The sequence below is a fragment of the Agelaius phoeniceus genome, chromosome 4 (assembly GCF_051311805.1).
Source record: "Agelaius phoeniceus isolate bAgePho1 chromosome 4, bAgePho1.hap1, whole genome shotgun sequence".
NCBI classification, from domain to species: domain Eukaryota; kingdom Metazoa; phylum Chordata; class Aves; order Passeriformes; family Icteridae; genus Agelaius; species Agelaius phoeniceus.
In genome coordinates this window covers 48519895-48543267 of record NC_135268.1, presented here as the reverse complement: position 1 = coordinate 48543267, position 23373 = coordinate 48519895, and the positions used below count along the sequence as shown (strand labels likewise).

Sequence of the window (23373 nt, the reverse complement as noted above, 5' to 3'; positions counted from 1 at the left end):
GCAATTTAATGGGTTTCTGGAGAGTTGTGTCCCACTATATCAGTAATACCTCTAATGCCTAGTGCTGGCATGAAGTCCTGGCCAGGAGAATTAGGGTAAATTGGGCTGATACCTCTGCAGTAAGGAGCAGCCAGTGTAGTGAGAGTCTTTCCCTTGCATTTTGCATAATGGAGAAAGCTATGGGTATCAGCAGGTCATTTAATGAACTTCATCACTCTAATTTCCATGGTGGAGCAACTGACTGACCATTGCCAACACTTTCCAGACAAGGTCCCAGTAATTCTGAGCAAATAGATTCATCTAGATAAAAATAAAAATATATGAAGCACAAATACAAAAATATATGATATATGTCCTTCAGGAGCACATATGTAATTAGAAATATAAAAGGTCCACCACCTCAGGCTTTCTTCATCATGCCAACCTGTACTCCACTCTGTTTGAGTACTGTTTTCCATATTTTTCAGTTTTTATAGTTCCTTATATTATTTCTGCAACAGTCATTGTAGACTGCTACAACTGATTCTTTGGCATGCACAAATCTTCCTTTTTTGAAGAATAGTTCCAGGTTCAGCAGCAAGAAGGTAATAGGTTACTGAAAAAAAGTCAAACTAAGCAAAAGTAGAAAAACATCTTAGACATCAATGGTTAACAAAGGCTAAAGACTGTTTTCCATGACCTTTGCATTGACAGCAGGCAGCACAGACTTCTATTGTCTAAGAAACACAAAATGTTTTGCATATTTGAGGTATAAATATTTGTATGATACTTACCCTATTCTGCACCTTATCTTGGGCATCCAGTTTATAAGCTAACACAACACAGAGGTAATAAAATATACAACAAGTTGCGCCTATATTTGGTGAGGGGGAAGACTTTTCTTGATGCTTCCAAGTAATTCTATTAAATTAACCACTTCCCAGTTATTTTAACTTCATTACAGGTTATCACACATCATGGTGTTTCTGAATACAATGTTGTTTCAGGGAAAGATGAAAAAATATGGAGCTAATAATTGTTTTATCAGCTCAATTATTTTTCTCTCTTTTTATCTACTGTAGACAGCCTAGTGGATACACTACAATGCCAAATCACAATGCCTATAGCTAAGCATTAAAATGTGATTTAACTTAGGACATAGATCAAACCGCCTCACAGTAAATGGTTTTAAAATATTTCAAAGACTTTAAGAAGTCTATATTAACGTTAAAAAAAAAGGTGGTACTCCTATAAATTTTGAAGTGCTAATAAAAGCAGGGCTGGCAGTTGATAACCAGAGCTCCTTCAAGACAGAGGTGTAACTGCCAGTATGGTTTTGATTTGCACACCTATGAGATTATCTTATCAAAACAAAAAACATGCCAAACATAATCACAGTGCTCTGCTTTCAGTGGTTTCAGCAGGCAAGCTCATATAGAAATCAACCATTTGGTTCAAAACAATCATAATATTCATTTAGAAATTAAGAGGAACGTGTAAGGCACCCTTTCAATAAGAACTAAGGGCAGAGATAAATGTGATCGTTTCATGATACAATGTATTTCACAACAAATAAAACATAAATAAACCCCAGAGAAACATAAAGCATACCAGAGGAGAGTCTGATAGTAAATGGGCCCTTTCCTGCTGCAGTTCCCTTACAAACCATAACCACCAAACGACTGTAATTAACTCCCTGTCTGGGAGCTACCTCCCCACATACAAGAGCAGTACCCAGCAAACAAGACCAGGACACCTGAAGGGCCTCCTCTGCACAGGTGAAATTATCTGAGCAGCACAGCTGGTGTGTCAGAAAGAAAGAAAAGCACGTGCTTTCTGATAGCCCAAAATACTCTAAACATTTCTGTAACAGCAATAAGTAATAACCCATCTTCCAGTCTCTGAAGAGTTCTGAGAAACTGAACAAAACATCATCTTCTATCAAAGGTGAGACAGTCAGAATATCAGAAACATGTACTCTAAAATGAAAACAAAAGCTCCAGAAGCAAGTACTCACAAGACGCCTTTTTGCCTGCATTTCTACCACAGTCAGTTTTTCCATCTATAAGAGCTATATGTATTTGATTCATAAAACAACCCTGAATATTTCAGATTATAATCTGTCATTTCAAGCAGCGACTTCACAGCCATGCCGGTACTAAAAGTTCAGTTTACAGCTCAAATAATTACCCGTTCCAACTTTTAAGAGTGCAGAAAGGAAGCCTGTGGAAAAACAACACCACGCGAGTCTCGTCAGGTACTGAACAAGCAGCAGGTGTGCTGTGTCCCAGCACAAGGCTATGTAAGAGCATGCACTACTGCCAACAAAAGGGAACCCCATGTGGGACAGAAAGCAGGAGGAATTATTAGGGTAACTGAACTCAACAGAAGGCAAGTCTTCCCTTGAGTTGAGGCAAAACAGTCTTAGCAAAGCACAGTAGTTGCATGGAGCTAAGACTCAGAGAAGAAAGTCACATAACAAAGAAATACTCATTAGTGTTGCCTTTCAAATGGATTTGGCAGCCTGGGCCACAGCCCCTTTATATCACACAGTTAGAGCAATTTTAAGCAAAGGTTTCAAAGCCGGCTTTTGTCACCGCTCCCACTTAGGGCTGCTGTGACACCTGTGCGCCGAGGCAGCAGCCCCTCGGCCCTGGCGGTGCCGCACACTCTGGGGCTCGGAGCGGCGGCAGGGGGGGCTCCGTGTGCGGCACCCCGGCAGGTCCCCGCGGCTGCCGGCGCTGGGGCAGCCCCGCTCCCTCAGCGGGCCGGCACCCCCGCCTTGCCTCACCTGCCCTACCTGCGTGTCCCGGCCGCTGTCGCGGAAGGAATCCGGGCGCCGGCGGCGTGGAGGGCGGCGGAAGGAGGGAGGGAGGAAGGGAGAGAGGCACCGCACTGCCTCGCTCCGGCCCGGGAAGGCGGCACCTCCTCCTCCTCCTCCCGCCGAGCGCGGCTCCCCGCGGAGGAAGCAGCGGGGGCAACCCGAGGCGGCCGCGCTTGTCTGGGTGCCCGGGGCGGGTGCGGCGCTGCGAGAGGCTGAGCTGAGGTGTCCCACACCCACTAGATCCGTCGGGAGCTGCCTCGAATCCCGTCCGAGAAGTACAAGAAAAAGGCAAACTACGTAACTCGGAGCAGGTTGCAAACGCTCCCTCAAAATCTATGGTCTTGGCCCCAGCTGGCTGTAACTGTGTGAAAGCTGTGCTTTGACTACAGCATTTCTCTTACCAAACCACGGAAAGAATGAGTGCTCGCGGGGCTCCGGGCTGGGCCGTGCTGTGGCAGTGGGCACAGCATTCTCCCATCCCCAGTGGGCTGTGCACCCCCGAGGCTGCTCCTCTTCAATGCCCATCGCAGATCTGCTCGTGTCCCCGTGCCCCCGGGGTTACAGTGCCTTCCTTCATAATTAACCGTGCCAACAGTCACATCCAGCCACCTCAAACCCACAGCCAGAATAACTGAAGTGACTTTTTACACCCCTCAGGTGCCTGTGCTGAACTTCAGAGTTCAGAGTCTGTACTGAAATGGCACGTAGGCTCTTTTCTTTAAATTTACCTCCTTTCCCATTCCTAGACCAGTCTGACCTACAGAAATTGTCACTGCAAAACCACATTGAAAGAAAAAGATCTTGTAAAGTTCAACAGAAATACGTCTCTCACATTTCAGTCAGCCTAGAGGAAAGCAAGCAGGGTCTATTGCTGTTTGCAAGAGAATTGTTTTGTTATGATTAGTGTGTAATAGCTGTATCAACACAGATGTCTTTTGGTTCAGCTCAGAGGAAATGACTTACCGAGCCTTTGTTTTCACTTGAGGGATTTCCTCCAACTTACTTTGGCACTGTGGCCATGTCTCCCATGCCTGTCACACTACTGCTGAGATCTGGGAGTCACAGGGCTGAATGCCTGGTGTGTGGGGCCTCTCTGTTTTAAATACATGGGCAGTCTCCTTGCAGCCACTCTATGATGACTAGTACCACCAGCCCATGTCACCACTCCCACTTCCCTCCGCATCCACGCACTTGTGGTAGCACATGCTCAGGCATCCATTCAGACACCTTTACCCACTGCCACTGATGTGGTCAGTTTTGCAAACAGGCAACTATTGCTTCATTTTTCAAGCAATGGCAGCTACAGCTTTCCTCATCCCCTCTGCTGCTGCTGTGGCACAGGGAAAGGGCAATAAAACCAAACAGTTGCTTAAAGGAGGAACTTGAAATAGCTTTGCCCTATATGGTGCCCTTTTTGAGCTCTAGAAAGAAGTGACATCTAGCAGAGAACTAGATTATGTGTTAAGCTACACTGTGACTTAACCAGCAGCAGCTACATTACTCCTGAGGCCTCACTCCAGAGCTGCAGCAGAAGCAAAGGGACAGCAGGGCACATCCCTGTGGTTCAAAGCATGTGGCCATTGCCGTGCTGTTCTTCTTACAACCGTTGATCAGGGGTTAACTACTTTGATGTTGATCAGCCAACAGACAGAGCATTTGTGGTGGACTTGTGGAGCACAAACTTGCTTGCAAACTTTGTGGAGTTCGCAGTTCTCAGTTCCCTTCCTGTGTTTTTTCTACCACAACCGCAGACAAAGGACATCACCAGGATGGTGGAATCAAAGCAACTATAGGATGCCACTGCTTCTCAGGATTTTGCTCTACTACTAAGGAAAGAGTAATAGTGAAGAGTCCTTGTGGTGAAGTCTCAAGGAGAAAGTCTCCACTTTGGGAAAGACTGAGACTCATGAAATTTCAGGCCCACATAAAGTACCAAGGAGAGAAAGGCAAATACACAAGTTGGATGGCAACTTTAATAGACCACCTTTTTCAGCAGTTTTTCACCTACTGATGCTTCAGCATCTCATGGTTCATGCCCATTTTCTCATTGAAGCCAGTGTTGTTCTTTTGGGTGTGCTCTTGGGTTCAAAAAGCCACTGTAATATTTCTGGTCAGAGAGAGGCATGTCTACCAGTTCCTCGATCACAGACAGGCTCTTTTTCTTTTTCCTTTACATGCCTGTCAAATCCTCTTTGTCCCTTAATTTCTCAGAGGATTCCGTCAATTTAGTCACTGAGCATTTTCTTTGTTTATTTCTCTTCCCTCACTTGCTGTGGGCAGAGATAACACTCTTAAGAGGGAACCCTGTGAATGAGAGAAAAATTTCAGTCATTCTTCATTATCTGGTTTTCCTATCAGCAAATGTGCTGGTTTTCCTTTCTCCATAGCTTTGGCCCAGTTTTGAGAGACTTTGGGAGTGATAATTCCATTGTACCACTGAAAGTAACTAAACAGTGGAGTGTAATAGAGACCTACCATAAAATACTCTTTCTTGCAGTAAATATTCTTGTCTTGAAGGTGTATGCCAGTTCAATGCCAGCCACTGGGTTGTGTTTTGTTGCAGTAAATGTGAGGATGTTTCCTAGCTGTGCCACGGTTTTGAGGAGACACACATTGTGCCAAGAAGCAAAAGCACCATATCAACATAGCAACAGGTTGGGACACAGGTGCAGGGTACGATCAGCTGTGTCATGTCTGTAAGATGTGTCTGTCATAGACAAATGCCACCCTCGGGAAAGGCGCTTGCCCAGTGGGGTTATTGAAGAGATCATGCTGAGTGCGATCACAAGGCACATACAGGACAACCAGGGGATAAGGCCCAGCCAGCACAGGTTTAGGAAGGGCAGGTCCAACTGACCAACCTGATCTCCCATTTATGACCAGGTGACCACCACTTGGATAAGAAAGGCTCTGGATGTCGTCTGCCTGGACTTCATCAAAGCCTTTGATACTGTCTCCCACGGCATCCTCCAGGAAAAGTAGGCAGCTGATGGCTTGGATGGGTGCACTCTTTGTCAAAAACTGTATGGACAGCTAGACCCAGAGAGTGAATGGTGCCACATCCAGCTAGTGGCAGTCCTTAGTGGTGTTTGCCAGGGCTCAGTACTGGGCCCAGTCCTGTTCTATATCTTTATCAGTTATCTGGATGAGGGAATCAAGTGCACCCTCAGCAAACTCATGGATGACACCAGGCTAGGTGGCAGCTGATCTCCTGAAGGGCAGGAAGGCTCTGCAGAGGGATCTGGACAGGCTGGATCAATGGGCTAAGAACAGTAGTATGAGGTTCAACAAGGCCAAGTGCTGAGTGCAGCACCAGCTCAAGAGAAAAGAATATTTTATCTCCATTTCTGAGAGGTTTGTATCACTGTATATATAACCACGTTATACTGATTTAATTATAAGAAGCAGCTGAACCACATTGATTAGAAGCCTATCACGCCAAATCCCCAAGAGAAGGTCAGATTCTGATTGTGATATTATTATAGCTGTGTTCCTAGTTAAATTATTCTGAATTCACATGTAGGTCAGACTGTGGTTTTGCCTATGGAGCTTTAGTGTATTTGGCATTCCCTAACAACACCCTGCAATGCTACAGGCTGGGGGAAGAGTGTCTGGAAAGCTGCCCAGCAGAAAAGGACTGGGGGGTGCTGGTGACAGTGGCTGAACATGAGCCAGATGTGCCCAGGTGGCCAAGCAGGCCAATGGCATCCTGGCCTGTGTCAGCAATAGTGTGGCCAGCAGGACCAGGGCAATGATTGTTCCCCTGTACTGGTGAGGCTGTACCTCAAATCCTGTGTCCAGTTCTAAGCCCCTCACTACTAGAAGGACATTGAGGTGCTGCAGTGAGTCCACACAAGGGCAATGGAACTGGTGAAGGGTCTGGAGCACAAGTCCTGTGAGGAGTGTCTGAGGGAGCTGGGGGTGTTTATCCTGGAGAAAAGGAGGCTCAGGGTGGACCTTATTCCCCCCTACAACTACCTGGAAGGAAGTTGTAGCTGGGTAGGGATTGATTTTTTTTCTCCCAGGTAACAAGTGTCAGGATGAGAAGACATAGGCTCAAGTTATGCCAGAGGAGGTTCAGGCTGGACATTAGGAGGAATTTTGTCACTGAAAGGGTGTCAGTTATTGGAATGGGTTGTCCATGTAGGAGGTGGACTCATCATCCCTGGAGGTGCTCAAGAAATGACTGTTTGTGGTACCCGATGCCATGGTCTAGTCAACAAGGTGGTGATTGGTCAAAGATTGAACTTGATGATCTCAGAGGTGTTTTCCAACCTAAATGATTCTGTGATTCTTTGATTTACAAGATATCGTAGTCTCAACAGGAAGGTACAGTCAAAATACCAAGGAGTTTTGAAAGCACTCTAGAATACAGGGAATCTGGGTTTTTACCCACTGCTTTAGAATATTGTAGCACTTTTCATTATAAACATTGCCCAGCACAACATGAAAGATCTGTGCAAAAGCTATGTGCACAAACAAAACATATAACCACATAACATTTGTTTTGTTATGTGGTTATAATCTAGATTTATGGAACAGCAATTATCCATATGTATCACTTGTCCTTTCCTTGATCACCATCTCCTCTAAAAAGTTCCCTCTAGGAACTTTCTGGACTAGGAAGCCAGTGTTTCCAAGTGGGAGGATGTAGCTGCTACTGCTGGGTGGCTGGGAAGGGGCAGGCCCTGACCTACCGTGGTGATAACCTTCACTGGTCTAGCTGGGATTAATCTTCTTGGGGATGCAGGGTGATTCCCACCATGATAACTTTTTATCCTTTCAGTGTGAACTGTTGTCAGTTGATGCTAGATTTTCCTTTGGCATGCAGCTGTGTCACCTGACATTTTGGGATTTTCATATCCACAGTCTAGCAGGACTCATAAATGAATGCTAACTCCATGCAGGAAAAAGAAACTGGTGAAATAGTTTATCAGTCAGGTTATTGATAAGCCAGGAGTAAAACCCACAAGACTTTGCAAGGAACTCTAATATAGTTACTGATTTAATGAACAAAAGGTAAAAGAAGCATGTATCAGGCTAAATTAGCCTTCAAAAATCCACAGACCTCTCTAAAGCTACCAGACCCATAAACTTGCAAAAGAGTTTGAGAAATTTCTTTAGTAAGTGGTGGGCCTGCTTGACCACAATGTTTGGTAAAATCATATAACCACACACATTTGTCAAACCTTTCTTTCCTCTTTCTCTGTGCTATGGTGTACTGCTGCAGTGCAACTTGCCACAAACAAAGGAGTTAGTTATTAAAAACAGGGCCCTGTTCAGCACAGTGCAGCCCGATTTGAGTGGTGGCTTGATGTGCTAATGTAATAACATGACAGGAAAGTAACATGAATATATAACATGGAAGAGAACATAAAGAGTCTTCATTTAGTTGCACATTTTACCTGACATCCAGGGTCAGAACAGTAGTGCTAAGGAGTACATTGAAATTCTCTGCCAGTCCTGGTACAAAGAACAACTGTCTAAAAAGACAAGGATGTGGATTAGTATGCTGGGTTGTTCAGCTCTGGTGATTGTCAGCTTGTGCTCTCTGAGTCTCTAGATACTTCTAGGAGGACCCCTAGGAGGTAACCAAGAAGGACCACAGTAGGATTCACTCTCTAAGGATCTTTAGATCTGAAAACTACTGCCCTGCCAGCTAATGTGGTCAGTGTGGACTGTCTGAAGTATGCAGCTACCAGGAGCTGTGGGCAAAGACTGTATAGGTGACACTGCAGGGCAGCCTCAGACACTGTGATAGCATCATATGTGGCTTAGCACATGCTGCTGCTAAGGAAACAGTAAGTCTGCTTGAAGAGGCAACTCTTAGATTTCAAAAGCAAGTTTAGCCTTTAGATACGGGTGGCAAAGAAAAATTTAACCAATTAATATGGGTGCTCAGTGAACAGAATCTGAGCTCAGCAAAACTGGGATTTCACATCTGACTTTAATGGAGTTACACCAAATTTACAGGGAAAATGCTGAAAGGAAATTTTGTGTCAAGATGTGATCTGTTGAACTGGAATATACTATGGAAAAGTAGGTGTCAATGCATAATTTTAGCTTGTATATAAAGTATTATGTAAGACTGAATAAGGTTAGAAAGCAAAGCAAAAATGCAAACAACTTTCCTCTCTCAAGAGAAAAGAATATTTTATCTCCATTTCTGAGAGGTTTGTATCACTGTATATATAACCATGTTATACTGATTTAATTTAAAGAAGCAGCTGAACCACATTGATTAGAAGCCTATCACGCCAAATCCCCAAGAGAAGGTCAGATTCTGATTGTGATATTATTATAGCTGTGTTCCTAGTTAAATTATTCTGAATTCACATGTAGGTCAGACTATGGTTTTGCGTATGGAGCTTAGTGTATTTGGCATTCCCTAACAAAATTGCAAAATAAAATTTACCATGCATCCAGTTGACAATAAAAGTTCACTTCAACAAATGGAATCAGTAGTATGGCAGCAGCCTTCAGTCCAAGCATTTTGCCACAGGGCCTAATTTCTGCCCTTATCAGGCTGGCATTCCAGTAATGACAATTCAGAGTAAATCCACTGTGATAATCACATACATGACCTTACTATTATTTTAGAGTGAATTTGACATTCTACACTCCCGCTAAAACCCATTTTCCAGCCTTCATTGACAGACACTACTAATGTTACAACTTTCAAAACAGTTGCAGCAAGTAACATTTGTTTTGTTATTAAAGAATTTGCAACTTCATGTTAGAAAGTTTTATTTAACTGATGATCACTTTTCAAGTTATATTTACTGATTAAATGAAGTAGGGACATAAAATGGAATTTTTTTTTTCCTGATTCAACTCCTGTGAATGTGCATTGCTGTGAACAAAGCTGAATGAAGATGAATGTTGCATCCCTTGCAACATCATGTCTAAAGCTATGGTCTTGCTGAAAAAATTGCCTTCATTGTTCCTAAAAGCTCTTAATATTGAAGTATAGGAAGAGTTAGGGACCCTCAAGTGTCATAAAGAGGGAATTTCCACTTCATACTTCATTGCTGTTTCCTTGCAACCTCCTGAAGCTGCAGTCCAGCATTCTAGCAATTTTTCAAGTCCAACATGGGCTGCAAATATGGTGTTTAACAGGTGTATGTGCATGTATAAGCACAGAGATACACACGTGTGCGTGGTTGCACACACACCATTTGCTATACAGACAAGTTAAAACAACACAATATGGTTCATCACTTTGAAATATGGCAAAATGAACAGATCATAACCCTAGTCTTCCCAAATCAGTACCCCTCTCTGCTTCATTGGACTTTGTCATAAATCCAACATTTTCAGAGAACAATTTAGCTGTCACTTATTTCTTTGGGAAAAAAAAATTAATTGTCAAGAGCACTAAAAGCTTTGTTTTTTTTTAATAATAATTATATTCCTTGGACAAACCTTAATGTTTTTCTCAAAATTTTCTTGCCAAAATGCTTATGAGAAAGGAAGAAGTCTTTAAGTCTCTTGCCTCATGTGTTTCTTTGTTCTAATAGCCAGGCCTGTCACTAGTAGGAGATGCCTGTGCCATGACTGTGAGTGGGCTGACACATTGCTATCTACCCTCACATTTGGCTTGCAAACAATACCAGGAACTGAGCCCATAGAAAATATCTCACTCTCACCAGCCTGCCACATTGTTTGAGCTGGGAAATTGAGACAAACTGCTACATTCGCAGTTAAAAATAAGAGCCCTTTGAATTTTCCCTCTACTCTGAACTTTCCACTAAGGGTTGACTTTTGTCATTTTGGCACATCTTCTGAGGTCTGAATATAGCTTAGCTTTTATGTAGGGCTTTCTGTACTTAAAGAATTGTGCAGCAGTGGAACAGGTTCAGACCTGTTAACAGAGGAATTGCAAAATGTGTCTTATGAACCAGACACCAGCATTCTACTGTGCCCTGATGTGCAGGTTTGGTTGTGATGGGGGCAAGATGCCTCAGCCCAAGACAGTTCCCTTCTCCTGGAGAAAGCCTAACTGTGGCTCATATTTAGCCCTAGAGCACCACTGACTTCAGCCACACTTGGGCTGAATCTGTCCCATATATTCTTTTGATTTTGCATCTTCCATCAATCCCTCATGACGAGTGACTCAGCCTTTCCACCAAGGAACAAAGGCATTTAGAAGCTCATTCCAAAGATTGTTTCAAGATGAAAATGATAAAATAAGTTAAACTGCATGTGTACAAAGTACAATACTGCAAAGAGCCAGGGATTTTTACAGAGAAGGATACAGAAGGTAACTTCTAATAAAATGCACATGTTCTGCTGTGCTTATTATTGTCAAGCCCTCAATAAACAGATTTTCTGTGATGGTAACTACACGTTCAGATATTATTTCTCCTTTTTAATTTTGGGAGAGAAATGTAATTGTTTAAAAGTATTAAAAATTTTATATTCTACCTGGCAGCAAGGTAGAATATTTCTATTGCTATTTTACTTATCATATTCTAATACCTCAGCTTAGCATTTTGATTGAAGTTAAATACATATATATAAACAGAGAAATACATCAGTGAACACTTGCAACATAGTATGTGTACTGACACTCATAATTATTACATGCATTAACAAAACCCAACACTAAATCTTGCATTTTTGCAACTTACTTGAATTACAAAGGCACCTAAGGGATCCTGATGCTACAAGCTTTTAATTCCCACTGATAATAGGAATAAATAGGGAGTATAAGATCAGGTTTTGATTATAGTAAACCATCAATGCGTGGCTTATTAATCTATTGTTTGCACTGGGAATGTTCAGACTGTGTAGAACTGCAACTTGAATGTGGAGGAAGCTGGAGAACCTGCTCATGGGGCACTGTTCTTTGGCTTGCATAGTTCTTCCTCCCCAGTGTTTACCCTTGTTGCTGTCTAAAACCACATCTGGTTTCATCTGGTTGAGCCAAACAAGACACCTCCTGACCTATACTTAAGGTATCACCATTTCAAGGTTCTGTCTCCTAAACTTCTCTGAGTGTATTTTAATGTTTCTTCACTGTGACATGTTCTGAGTAATCTCCATAAGGTCTCAGCTTAAACAGTTTCAAAACTATTTCGAGCCAGGCTTTTCTCTTCATTATTATTCAGCAGCTGATAAACCTGATAAAACTGAAGAAATTCCTCCTACTCTTTTAAGTACCTTGCCTTTGTTGCCTTAGACTTCTGTTAATTAAGACTTTGTTTTATGGCAGTTCAGTCCAGATATTTTATTTTGGTCACAAGTGTATTTCATTAATTAGTTCTTGTCTTTGGACATAACCATTAACAGAAATAATAAATGCACCAGTCCCTAATCCAGTTACATAAACCATCCCCTATAGCCAAGGCAGTTTCCTTGAAGTACAGTAATTGCTGTTGCTCTTTGGCTGGTTTCTTTCCTCTGATTTTCCTGCATCATCAAACTAACTTCCATGTAACACCATGTCAGTCACTTTACTGAAATCTATATGGATTTGCTTTATTGCAATTGTCTAAAAGCATTGTGTATTTTAGCAAATAAAAATACAAGCTGATCCTTGGCAACTGTCTCCAATTTTTATCTGCTTTCATAGCTGTTTCTTTCACAAAAACATTGAGTCCTTACAGACAACTGAAATCATCACAATCCACTTTTGTGCAACACTTTTTTCCTTAAATATTGCTACTTCACTTTTTAGTCCTTTAATCACATGGTATTGTTGTCTGTTTTAGTAAAAACCTTACTGCTGGATTTATTATCTCTGCTACTGGGCCTCCTTGACAGGCAAGCTCTCTGCCCTTCATTTTCACCTCACACATAATTTCTTTCCACACCCATTCTCATGAACAACTTTGGGTTTAGCTCTGTGTACTTCAGCATTATCATTACTCATGCTGAGCCAAATAATCAGGTAGTTTGGGGTGGGACCTTAATTATCTTTAATTATAACCTCATCCATGATTTATATGGCATCCACTCCTTTTTTGTTGGTTATTTGGCCAAGGTACCTTTTACTATTTGCTTAAGCTTCTTTTGCAGCCTTTTCCTAAGCTTGACTTTTGACATTTTCACATGCCTTTTGTCTAGCAAGACACTTTTTCATTTTCTGTTCCTTGTAGACTCACTCATTACTTTATAAAGTTCAGGGTTTCCCAGTTAATTGTGAATGGAGCTATTTCCATATTTTTTTCCCTTTGGGATACATGCTGAAGATAATTCCTGGAGCACTTAGGCTTAAAGGAATTCTAGTTGCCTTCCACAGTTATCTGACTGAGCTATTCTGGCTTCAAATCAGCTGAGTAGCACAAATATTTTAAAATTAATATTTCAGCTAGTTATATTCTGCAGAGCTTGACTTATGCTTGAGTAGTTCTATTAGGTGTACTAGAGAAAAACAAAGCACTTAAAAAACAGAAGCTGGAGCAAAACTGCTCCAAAGATCTTAAAATATAAATGGGATAATTGTTGTTGTTATAGTGCAAGAGTTCTATTGTCATTACATTGCAAGGGTTCCATATTGCTAGCTTTTTGTACCTCCTTGATGTTTCTTGTAGGCAGCTCCTCTAAGCACTGACTCTTCCTTGTCCTCACAGCAGCCAACTGACTCCAGTTCCCACCAATCCATTTTTTTATAACACTCTTCGCATTGGCTGCAGCTGTGGCCTGTTAACATCAGGCCTGCTCCTAATCTTTAGTAATTGGTTCAGCTGCAACTCTTTAGGGGATAAGATTACATTCTATACCACCTTCATTTACCCATACTGTATCCCCCTACAGATAATAACAGAAACAGAAGAAATATGAATACATTATACATGCAGGAGCATGAATAATGACACAGACCATTTTATCAGCCTAGTTTTTCTAATTTTTAGTAGTCTCTAAAATGTCTGTAAAATAAAGCAAAACTAGAGGGAAATGAATAAGATTTGTGATACTGTATACCTTAAAGGACAATCTTGCTGTTGCAGTCATTACTGAAAAAGAAAAAAATCCCAGTCTGCTAGGTGAATGTTGTGATAATATTAGAAGGGAAGCAAATAATTCAGTAGGGAAATAATGGAATACATTTGTCCTGATTTTTTTACATCAAATTGTTTATCAAGATCTACCTGCAGCTGGGCAGCTGAATCTCTGTATCAAGCCTACTGACTTATGGTGAGTGACCTGTCATATCAAGACCAGACTATTTTCCTTTGACTTTGCTGAGAGACACAATGAGAGGGCTATTTGCCTGCAAGCCCTTCCAAGGGGTCTCCTGCCCCCCTTCCTGGACAGCCTGCTCTTGTATTCCAATGTGATTTCTAAACAATATTTTCCCAATTTGCTTCTCATTTACAAAACCTATAATATTCTTGCAGTGGGAAATATAATGATAGTTCTTCTTGTGGACTTCAGCAAAAAGGTATGCATTTAATTAGGCCCTGGAAAACATGCTTTGGGAAACAAATGAATTTTAATTTTCTTTTCGTTTCCCTGCAGAGCCTTTCCTTTCACTCGTCCTTGCTGATAGAGGGCACGGTGACTAAGTGAGCTCCTCATTGAGGTTAGCTCATTTATTTGAACAGCAGGGACCACAGAGGGAATGTTTTAGCCAGTCCTATGAATTATTTGTTATTTTATCCCTGCTGAGTAAAATCAGCCCTCATTTGATATATTAAAAAATTACCATACAAGAATCCAAAAGAAAAATATGACACTGCATTAAATAATACTGGTCTTGAAGAAAAGAAGATCACTAAGTGTTGGGACTGACTACATGGTAGGACTTCCTTTATGGCATCCTCCAAATACAGGGAACTCCTTCCACTGTGGAATGTGCAGGGTGTCCTCTCCAAGTGCCCCCAAAATGTGGGCAGGAAAATGTCAGTGCAGAGGCCAGGGCACACACACACCTGTGCTACCTCCCCACTGCACAGGCATGGCAAGAGCTGTCCCACGAGAAACTCTCCGCACACATTTGTCCCCTCTCTGAGCCACCTCCTCAGGAGTGAGCCCTGGGCCACCAAAGCCATGACCGAGGTCTCTTGCCCTCAAGACCTCTGAACGAGGGTGGCAGGAGTCCTGGGGCACCAGCTTCTCCCTGGGAACGCTCCGGTTACAAGCTCAGACTCAGGCACAACATGGTGTCACTAGATGGCGATGGATACCTTCGATACTGTGCAAAGTAGCCAAAAGCTTTCTCAAAAGAGAACAGGGAAGAGAAAAAAAAAGATCAGAAGTTGCATTATACAGTGATATGCCACATCTCAACATATTCTTGTTTTCTCTCCAGACTCAAGTACCAACGTAGTATCTCAGGCTTCTTTGGTAATTCTTTTGTTTGCGTACAGTATTTTGGTTACTCATGGTCACACATTTTCCTTTCTTGATTGCCAATCTCAATTACTTTTGTCAGCATTAGCATACTGTCTTCAGACAGAGGCAGAGCCTTGTTAAATACAAGCCATCAATAAATCGAGCATAAACCTAATTTAATTGCAAAGTTTTGTCTATGCAATGTGAATACCCTCTCTCTCCTATTCAATAACAATTTTTTTCTGCAAATCTAAGCAAAAAGACATTTAAAACATACTAGCTTTTCCAGTGTGCAGCATTTCAAACTTTCAACACATTTGAAAGTTCCCGTTACTTTGCATTCTGAAGATTTGGTGCTTTATCATGCTAAAAAAAAATGCAGAGGGAAAACTGTTTTTAAAAACTTCTTGAGTGCAATGAAGTCTTCTTCCTTCCAGCCTTGGCCTGGTAATAAAGCCATGTTGGGAGAGCAAATTTAGGAACTTTTTTTTGAATGATAGAACAGAAGATTGCTTCATACAGGTGGAGACATGTAAGGTTTCACTCACTGTTACCCAAGTGATTAAAATCACTGCACTCGCAACTGAACATCAATCATGAACCTTCTTGACAACAAAAAATCCTTTCCCAATGTTCTGAGTCACCACAATGTCAATTCAATGTCCATGTCACCGCAGCATTTTAAGTGTGTTGAACTCAGCAGTTTTTAAAGAGCAACTAAGCTATTTCCAAGTGATTGATAAATATGAAATACTGGTAGCTAACGCAATGATAAAACTGAATTTGCTTCTCCTTTCCTTTCCTTTCCTTTCCTTTCCTTTCCTTTCCTTTCCTTTCCTTTCCTTTCCTTTCCTTTCCTTTCCTTTCCTTTCCTTTCCTTTCCTTTCCTTTCCTTTCCTTTCCTTTCCTTTCCTTTCCTTTCTTCTTCTCAAAATATATTGTAAGCCAGACTAAAAAATTCTAATCAATGCCTTAGAAAGTACCTTGTTCTGTCTGAATAATTTAAATTTGGCTAAGTTTAAGCTTGCTCAACTAAATTTTGTTAAGTGCCTTGTAACTTGGTAAGGAGACCAATGTACTGATCATGGGTCCATCATCCACAACACTGTCAGCAGAAAACACTTTTTAAAAATTATTTATAAAGACTTTTAAAGTGTATTTATGCACAGCTCACCGCTGTTTAAAGATTTTAGGGGATGGGTATGGGTACTGAAGATGTGTGCAGAGTGACTACATTTTTAAGTTTCCAAACCCCAATCTAAAGGGCTAAACATTGTTGGTGCTGTCTCACCACTGATGAGCCTGATGTACTCAGAGGTATCTCTTATAAATAACTGAAGTTACAATGTTGGTTCTTTTAGTAGAACTAGAGTAACAGTTCTGCCTTCAATTCTGAAAGGAACATATTATGACAGGAGCATGCTTCTTCCACTCTGTATTCAATTTTTGCATGTGCCATATATTGTAATGATAAACAATACTTTATATTTTGTCAAAGGTTTAGCTAAACACTGCCTAACACAAACATGTGTGGGCCTGCTGAACACCTCCTTTGACAAGTCTGGCAGGCAACAACCCTTCTGCAGGAGAATAAGCAAAGCTGCTTAAAAACCAGTCCAGTTTTCCAGACATCAAGTTAAATATTTACAACAAATGTTAACTTCCCACCATGCATCTGCCCATCTTCATGTACTATTCTCCCTGAGGGATTGTCCTCCCAGGTGACAAATGAAATCAAGGTTTCAAAGTCAGATTCTAACAGTTTTTACAGATGTAAAGGCAAAGATTCAGCAAATCACCACTTTGAGAAACTAACCATAGGGCTGTCCATGCTAGAGAGCTCAAAGGTCAGCAAAACAAGGCTCCTGGTGGCCTTTTTCTAGGATCCACTTGTCAGAAGGATGTGTATTGAATTATTTGAGTGACATGAGAACCTTGTTCAGACTTCCTTTCCTTTGGAGAGACTGCTCCTCATTTTCTCTCATCTGGTGAGTTTAGAACCTGCCCCAAGTCAGACAAGAGAAGCACCCAAGCATGTCCTGAGATCTGGAAACAGTGCTGTGGAAAGGCTGCTTTTCTCCTCCCTCTCTGTGAGAAGGGAAAACACAGCGTGGGTGCAATCACAGCTGTTCACAAAAAAATCTGCAACAGATCTAATTTCACACACAGAAGAATTTCTCTTGCTCTTGTGACACAGTGGAAAGGTTTCATTTTTGTAGCATTACTATCAATTAATACTATTTCTGTATATTCACCCAAGGGCCTCTGCTTGGGTGTGGTCTCACATCTGGCCAGAGCAAGCTTGGAATCTGAGGAACAAGAAGGCCGTGGAAGCTTATTATTGACTTGATATTTCATAGGAAGCTTATGGACCAAGCCCTGCTGCTCTTCAGTTCCCAGCACATGAGAAGGGCACTCACAACACAGGAATGAATGAGAAAGCAGAATCATGGCTCTTGCTATTCAAAGCACAGACTATGGTGACTATTAAGCAGTGACTCCCTTTGTTCATTTCATTTATGCCCTTACTCTTTGTAAAAATAGCAGATGATTCAGCAGTTCTGAAGCTTTTTTTCTGAGACTTTTTTCTCACTTTCCTCCCCCTTTGTCCACACACACCTGCAGGGAGTGTATCTTGTGGGGAGAAAAAATTGCTACAGCTGCTGGCAGCAAAGTAATGGTGTCAGCAGGAGACAGAAAGTTGGAGTAGGAAATCTGGGGGACAGACAGACCATAAAATGAACAGGGGGGAGAGGAAGGGAGAAGGAAGAGGAAGCAGAGGAGAGGCAGGATGCAGGCAGTGCACTGACCACTAAAGAGCTCTCAGAGGTGCCCCATTAGCTATCAGAGCAGGCCCCTAAACATGACAGAATGACCAGGAACAGCGGCAGTTTTGGCAGCAGCTCCCAGGAGCCTGGGTCTCTCTGTGGTCCTGGTCCTCCGCTGCACTGCCTGTCTGCATCTCCTGGCAGAGCCCTTTGTCACAGCCCCACTTCACACTGCCACACTCCCAGTTCCAGCCACCAGTCCCATCCTGATCCCAGCAGTTGCACTATAGAAAGGATTAAACTCCTCCTGCTGCTACCATAGAAGCATGATTAATTCAAGTGACAGGGTTTCTCATGCCACTGATGTTTGGCCTGAGGATAGTTATAGAAGAAAGAAGTTCTATTGTGTGGTCCTGCTATAAATGCTCTAATTTGGAATAAAGTTCCCTGCATAGTTTAAGACCCACCAACTACTGAATCATCAGCAGTGTCACTCTAAGTATGGGGGTCATGGAAGATCCTTAATGTAAAAAACCTTTATATAATAGTTTTCTTGGCCTTTTGGTAGGACTGTAAATTCTGTTGATAAGTAACTGTTCTCACAGAATATATCTGGATTCCCTTAAGGCATTTGACTTTGTACCATATCATACAGACACAGAGAATGAGCTGGATTTACAAACTGGTTTACAGACCAGTCCCTAAGGAGTTATGATAGTCATTAACGTGGTGCCAGTGATCAGAGTGCCAAAGGTCTCAGCTCATGGGCCAAAACTGTTTAGTAGTTCTATAGCTGTGAGAATTATACAAAGTCTGTGGCAAAATCAGCTGCTGATAAGAAGTTTGCTTCATTTGCAGATAATGAAGACATTACCATAGGAGTAATTAAATTGCTTTGTTGAAAGATACCAGCCCTGATGTATTTTAATGCAGTTAAACACTTAAGGTGATAATTGTTTTGGGAAAATAATGATATAAATTGCATGTATGGATCAAAGGCCTGGATTCTGGTGAGAAGCTAACAGTAACAATGCAAAACCACCCCAGAATAAACCCTCAAATAATGCTGTACATACAGGGAACGTATTCTTTGAATGTATAAGGGGAGAGTGTTGTGTAAGGCAAGGAAGTGACCCAGTCTTGTAAGGATGTGGTAAACTCATGCCTGGGAGTCTCAACACACCAGCAGTCCATGCACCATACCTAACACAACCAGATTGTGTAGCATTAAATGCCCTTAAACTTTGCAACTTCTCAGCACATCCCACAGGTCTGAGCACCCCAGTCTTATTTTCCTTCTTCCCTTCCTGAGCCTGGTAAAAACTGCTCACAGCAGTGCCATCCCCTGCAGACTCCAGCCATCCTCTGGCCCACTTGCTGGTGTTCCTCCTCTCCCCTGCCAAACCAGGCTCCAAAATGAAGCTGGTGAGTAGACGGAACTTGGGAAGAGGAAAAAATTGTGAAGGGGTGGGACTAAGGACAGTGTCACTCAGTGGCTCAGGGAAGGGGGACACAGAGCATCCCCACAATGCCATCTGACGAAATTTGGAGACAATTCGTCACAAGATACAAAACATCCCAAGAAATAGGGCAGGAGGCAATGGGCAGAAAGCAATGCACAGAAAGTTCCACCTGAATATTAAAAACTTCTTTACTGGAACACATTGCCCAGTAAACACAATCCTGTGCCCTGAGCTCTAGGATAACTGCTTGAGCAGGGAGATTGGACCAGATCAACGACTGTGGTCCCTTCCAACATTATCCATTCTGTGATTCTGTGACAAATCCCAAAGCCCCACTAATTCCTTAAACCTAAAGGTGTAAGTTTTGCTATGGAAGGCAAAATCACCACAACCTTTAAAAGAATATGCATCTATTTATACAAAATGTACACTCGAAGGATGTTCAGTTCACACGTCCGTCAAACACAATAGGCCCAACACTTTCACCTAGGCCTCGGACCATGGGCAGCCTTGTATTCTCCAGAGGTTTTGAACGGTTTTGGAAGGTATTCCGGGGCTTCCCATACAACTCCTGTCCGGGACCTGCGGTGCCCAAGACACGGGAGGCCAGGCCAGGCCAGGCCAAGCCAGGCCGCTCCCTCAGGAGCGAGCCCACCGCACGAGCCCCTCGGACGGCCGCGAGCGGGGCTGAGTCACAGCCTCCCGCTGCCGGGGCCGCGAGCCGCCGCCACGCTCGGCCAAGGCACGTCGTTCCGTTCCGTGCCGTTCCGGCCCGCCCAGAGAGAAGGCGGCGCGAGGGCCGGCGGTTCCGGCGGCAGCGGCGGAGGCGGTGACATGGCGGCGGCGGATGTGCGTCCTGCGCCCCGCCCCGGCCCTGCCCCGGCGCCGGCCGCCGGGCCGCGTAGACGGGGCGGCACGGCCGCCTCTCCCCGCGCAGCCGCCGCTCTGCCGGCGGCCGCCATGGAGGATGTAGGCTCGGGCGTGAACGCGGACGCGGAGGTGCGGAAGCTGCAGGAGCTGGTGAAGAAGCTAGAGAAGCAGAATGAACAGCTTCGCAGCCGCCACGGCGCCCTGCCCGCCGCCCCCGCCAGCCCCAAGCGCCTGCCGAGCGCCGGGCCCTCCTCGCCGCCCCCCGCCGTCTCCCCGTCGCCCGACGGCCGCTGTCTCAGCCCTAGGGCCGTCGCCCGGCGCTCGCTCCCCGAGGAGCCCGGCGGTGGCGATGGGGGCAGCGGCGGCAATGGCCTCCTGGACGACGCGGCGGTGCTCAGGCCGGAGGAGCTGGAGCGGCTGGCCGGCTGCGATGAGGACGAGACCGGCTGGTGAGGAGGCGGCCGGGGTGGGGATGGGGCGGGGGCGGGTAGGTGAGGAGGCGGGCAAGGCTCCGCCGTGCCTGGGGGAAGGGGCAGTTTCCAGGCGTGTGCCTGATGTCGGAGGGGGTCTCGGGGCTTTGTGTGCGGAGGCAGCCTCGCCCTCTGGGCTGGGTGAAGGGCTTAGTGAGCTGGACTAGACGCCTGCCGGGGAAGGGTGTTCGCTTTCTGCAAACGGCGGTGAAGCTCCCTGGAGGCCGCGGCTCTGCCCTGCTCGCTGCTCGGCCGCGAGGGGAGCGTTACTTGGGGGTACTCGGACACCGAGCGGGCTCCGGTGCTGCCGCAGAATGAGCCATCAGTGTTTTCGGGAGTGCAGGCGGTGGAGAGGCATTGAGAAACTTGTGGGAAATTTCTGCGTATTAGAATTGGCCCACAGGTACTGTTACACTTCAGACATGCATCGGGCACCTTTAATGCCTCGGTTTCTTTCAGCTGTAAAGGCAGCAAATGTAGCACTTTTTCATCTCATAAACGTGTTACCCTTAGGCGTTCTAATTTATTGCTAATGATGTAGGATCACGGTTTCCCTTAGGTGGTTCCTCGTTATAAATGGACTGCTTACCCTGCTGCTCCAGCAGAAACAGCTGCAGGTGGCTGTGTGCCTTGTCATTATTAACACTTGATTGAGCTTCCACTGAGAATCGAGAAGACTTGGCTCTCTCCAAACATGACACTGTCTCCAGCTGTCGGTTTGAAGTTTCCTGTGACAGTTGTTGAGGGGCAGCCTCAGAGCTGCAGGAGAAATAGTGGGGAGGAGCACCGTGTCAGCAGCATGTCAACAGAGAAATGCAAGGGAAGCATGACAAAAAGTGTAAACTTTTGTTTAAACAGGCATGCAAACCATCTTGCAACAGAACTGATTGTGGGTCCATCTACGAAGGTCTCTGGAAGCAAACATGCAGACAAATTTACAAAACAAACAAAAATGTCTTGCAGAGTTAGGAACGCCTTTAAAAATGCTGGAATGACTCCATGCATGAGCAATGTTTTAGTTGCTCAGGGAGGAGACAGTGTGTGCGCTTCCTTGGAGAAATCATTTGCCTGACATTCAGCCCGATCCACTGGAGAAGTATGAGAGCATAAGTTTATTCTCATCCAACACTAAATTAACACAAGGCATCATTTCTCAGAAGATGAGTCTGTGCAAGGCAGCTACTCTTATTTCTCACTGTATGACTGGTAACCTACAAGGGCCTACAGCCCTTGATGGAAATAGAATCTGGTAAATTTGCCCTGCAAGTTTGGAGTGGCATGGCCAAATCTGTAAATGTCGTGAATTCTAGTGACAACAGATCTTACTGTTTTATACATTAATTCTAAATCATGGGTAACATAATGAGTCTCTTAAGTGAAAGTGAACGTCCCGACAGAGTGTATGGTGACAGTGGTGGCATTAGTGCTGTGTTTTTGTTGACACAGTTCTGGGCACTCACGGGGCAGCTGCATGGTTCACTGAGCACTGCCCTTGCTGGTGTCAGGTGTTTGGCTGCCAATTATTGTGGCACCGTCATGTTGCTGTGCAAGTTCTGGTGCTCAAAAGGCAGCAAAACTTATAGGCAGTCTTTTGCACATCTTGATTCCTTTACTAATATTTTGGCAACTATAATGCTGAAGTGTTTTAGCTACTAATTTTCAGTCTCAGGCATAGGACACTGAGTGAGACACAAATGCATGAAACAAAAGAAGCAATCGTAAAAATTTACGAATTGTCACACATATCACAAAATATGGATATGTGGTTGTTTAAAAAAAGTGTTTTCCTGCTGTTGTTTAATATGCAATTAATGATAAACATAGTTTGGCTAGAATGATGATTTTTTTGTTCCAAAGTGCTTAATAAAAATGGAAATCAAGCTCTTGGAATTTCTAAACAACTTCTAATTCAACTGTTGAAACACTAAATAGTCCAACCCCTTTTATTTTCCTATGAAGGTAAGATGCCTTTGTATTTATGCATTTGATTAATGGAGGTTTTTGCTCTTAATGAAGTTTGACATTTTCAGAGGGCTAATGGAATAATCTAAAAGAAACAAGCCTGTTTCTTTTAGGAGGGGTTGCTGTGAATAAGTGGATTTCCCTTAAACTGTTTCATAAAGATCCTCCTCCTAAGGCCTTGGCTATGGAAGGTCATTCATAAAATAATTTAATCAACTGTAAGGGTGAATGTATTCAATGAAATTTAAGTATCATATGAACTCTTTGAGGTTCAAATGGATTGGATCACTAATGCTTAACCCAAAGTCCTGTTTAAAGTATGGGATTATACACTGTCAAAATCAAATACTTCTTAGCAGCTGAGGACACCTCTTGTGGAAACAAACTAAATTTAAATCATCGTTTGTTCATAAAAAATTGATTCACCTTGCCTGTTTTGCTTGTCTACACATAGAAGTTAAGATTTGTCTTCACTTTTGATTTCAAAAGGACCTTGCTGTGGGCAGTAATAGGTGTTCAAGGGTGCTGGTTATCACTGTCCTTTTCTGTTTTGTGTAATACAGACATTTTCATACCCTATTATGAAATTGTCTGCAGTTTTGTCATGGCAGAATAAATGTTTTTCTTAATTGTTAAAATTGTTTTACATTTAATGCCTACATGAGATTAGTGGCTGTGAATTTAAGACAGAACACCTGATACTGTGATTGAAATTGATACTAGAATGTGACACGTTTCTTTAAATCTACATTGTA

The 23373-nt window shown here is 43.3% G+C and overlaps 2 protein-coding genes across 6 annotated transcripts in view; one reads left to right on the top strand and one right to left on the bottom strand.

The window, feature by feature from the left end:
- The window catches only part of TEC (tec protein tyrosine kinase), a 43643-nt gene extending 40711 nt beyond the window's left edge, over positions 1–2932 (bottom strand). The window contains exon 1 of the mRNA XM_054632804.2: positions 2780–2932. The gene's annotated coding sequence lies outside the window, so the exon portion shown is untranslated. The remainder of the gene's footprint in view (positions 1–2779) is intronic.
- A 17242-nt stretch (positions 2933–20174) lies between these two features.
- Positions 20175–23373, top strand: part of SLAIN2 (SLAIN motif family member 2) — a 34399-nt gene continuing 31200 nt past the window's right edge. For 2 of the 5 annotated variants that reach the window (XM_077177560.1, XM_077177561.1), the window contains exon 1: positions 20177–20635. In XM_077177560.1, the coding sequence (XP_077033675.1) occupies positions 20277–20635 (359 nt within the window). In that variant the 5' untranslated portion in view covers positions 20177–20276. Of the gene's footprint in view, positions 20636–23373 lie in introns of all 5 variants that reach the window. The other 3 variants (XM_054633585.2, XM_054633584.2, XM_077177559.1) reach the window with 2 other exon arrangements.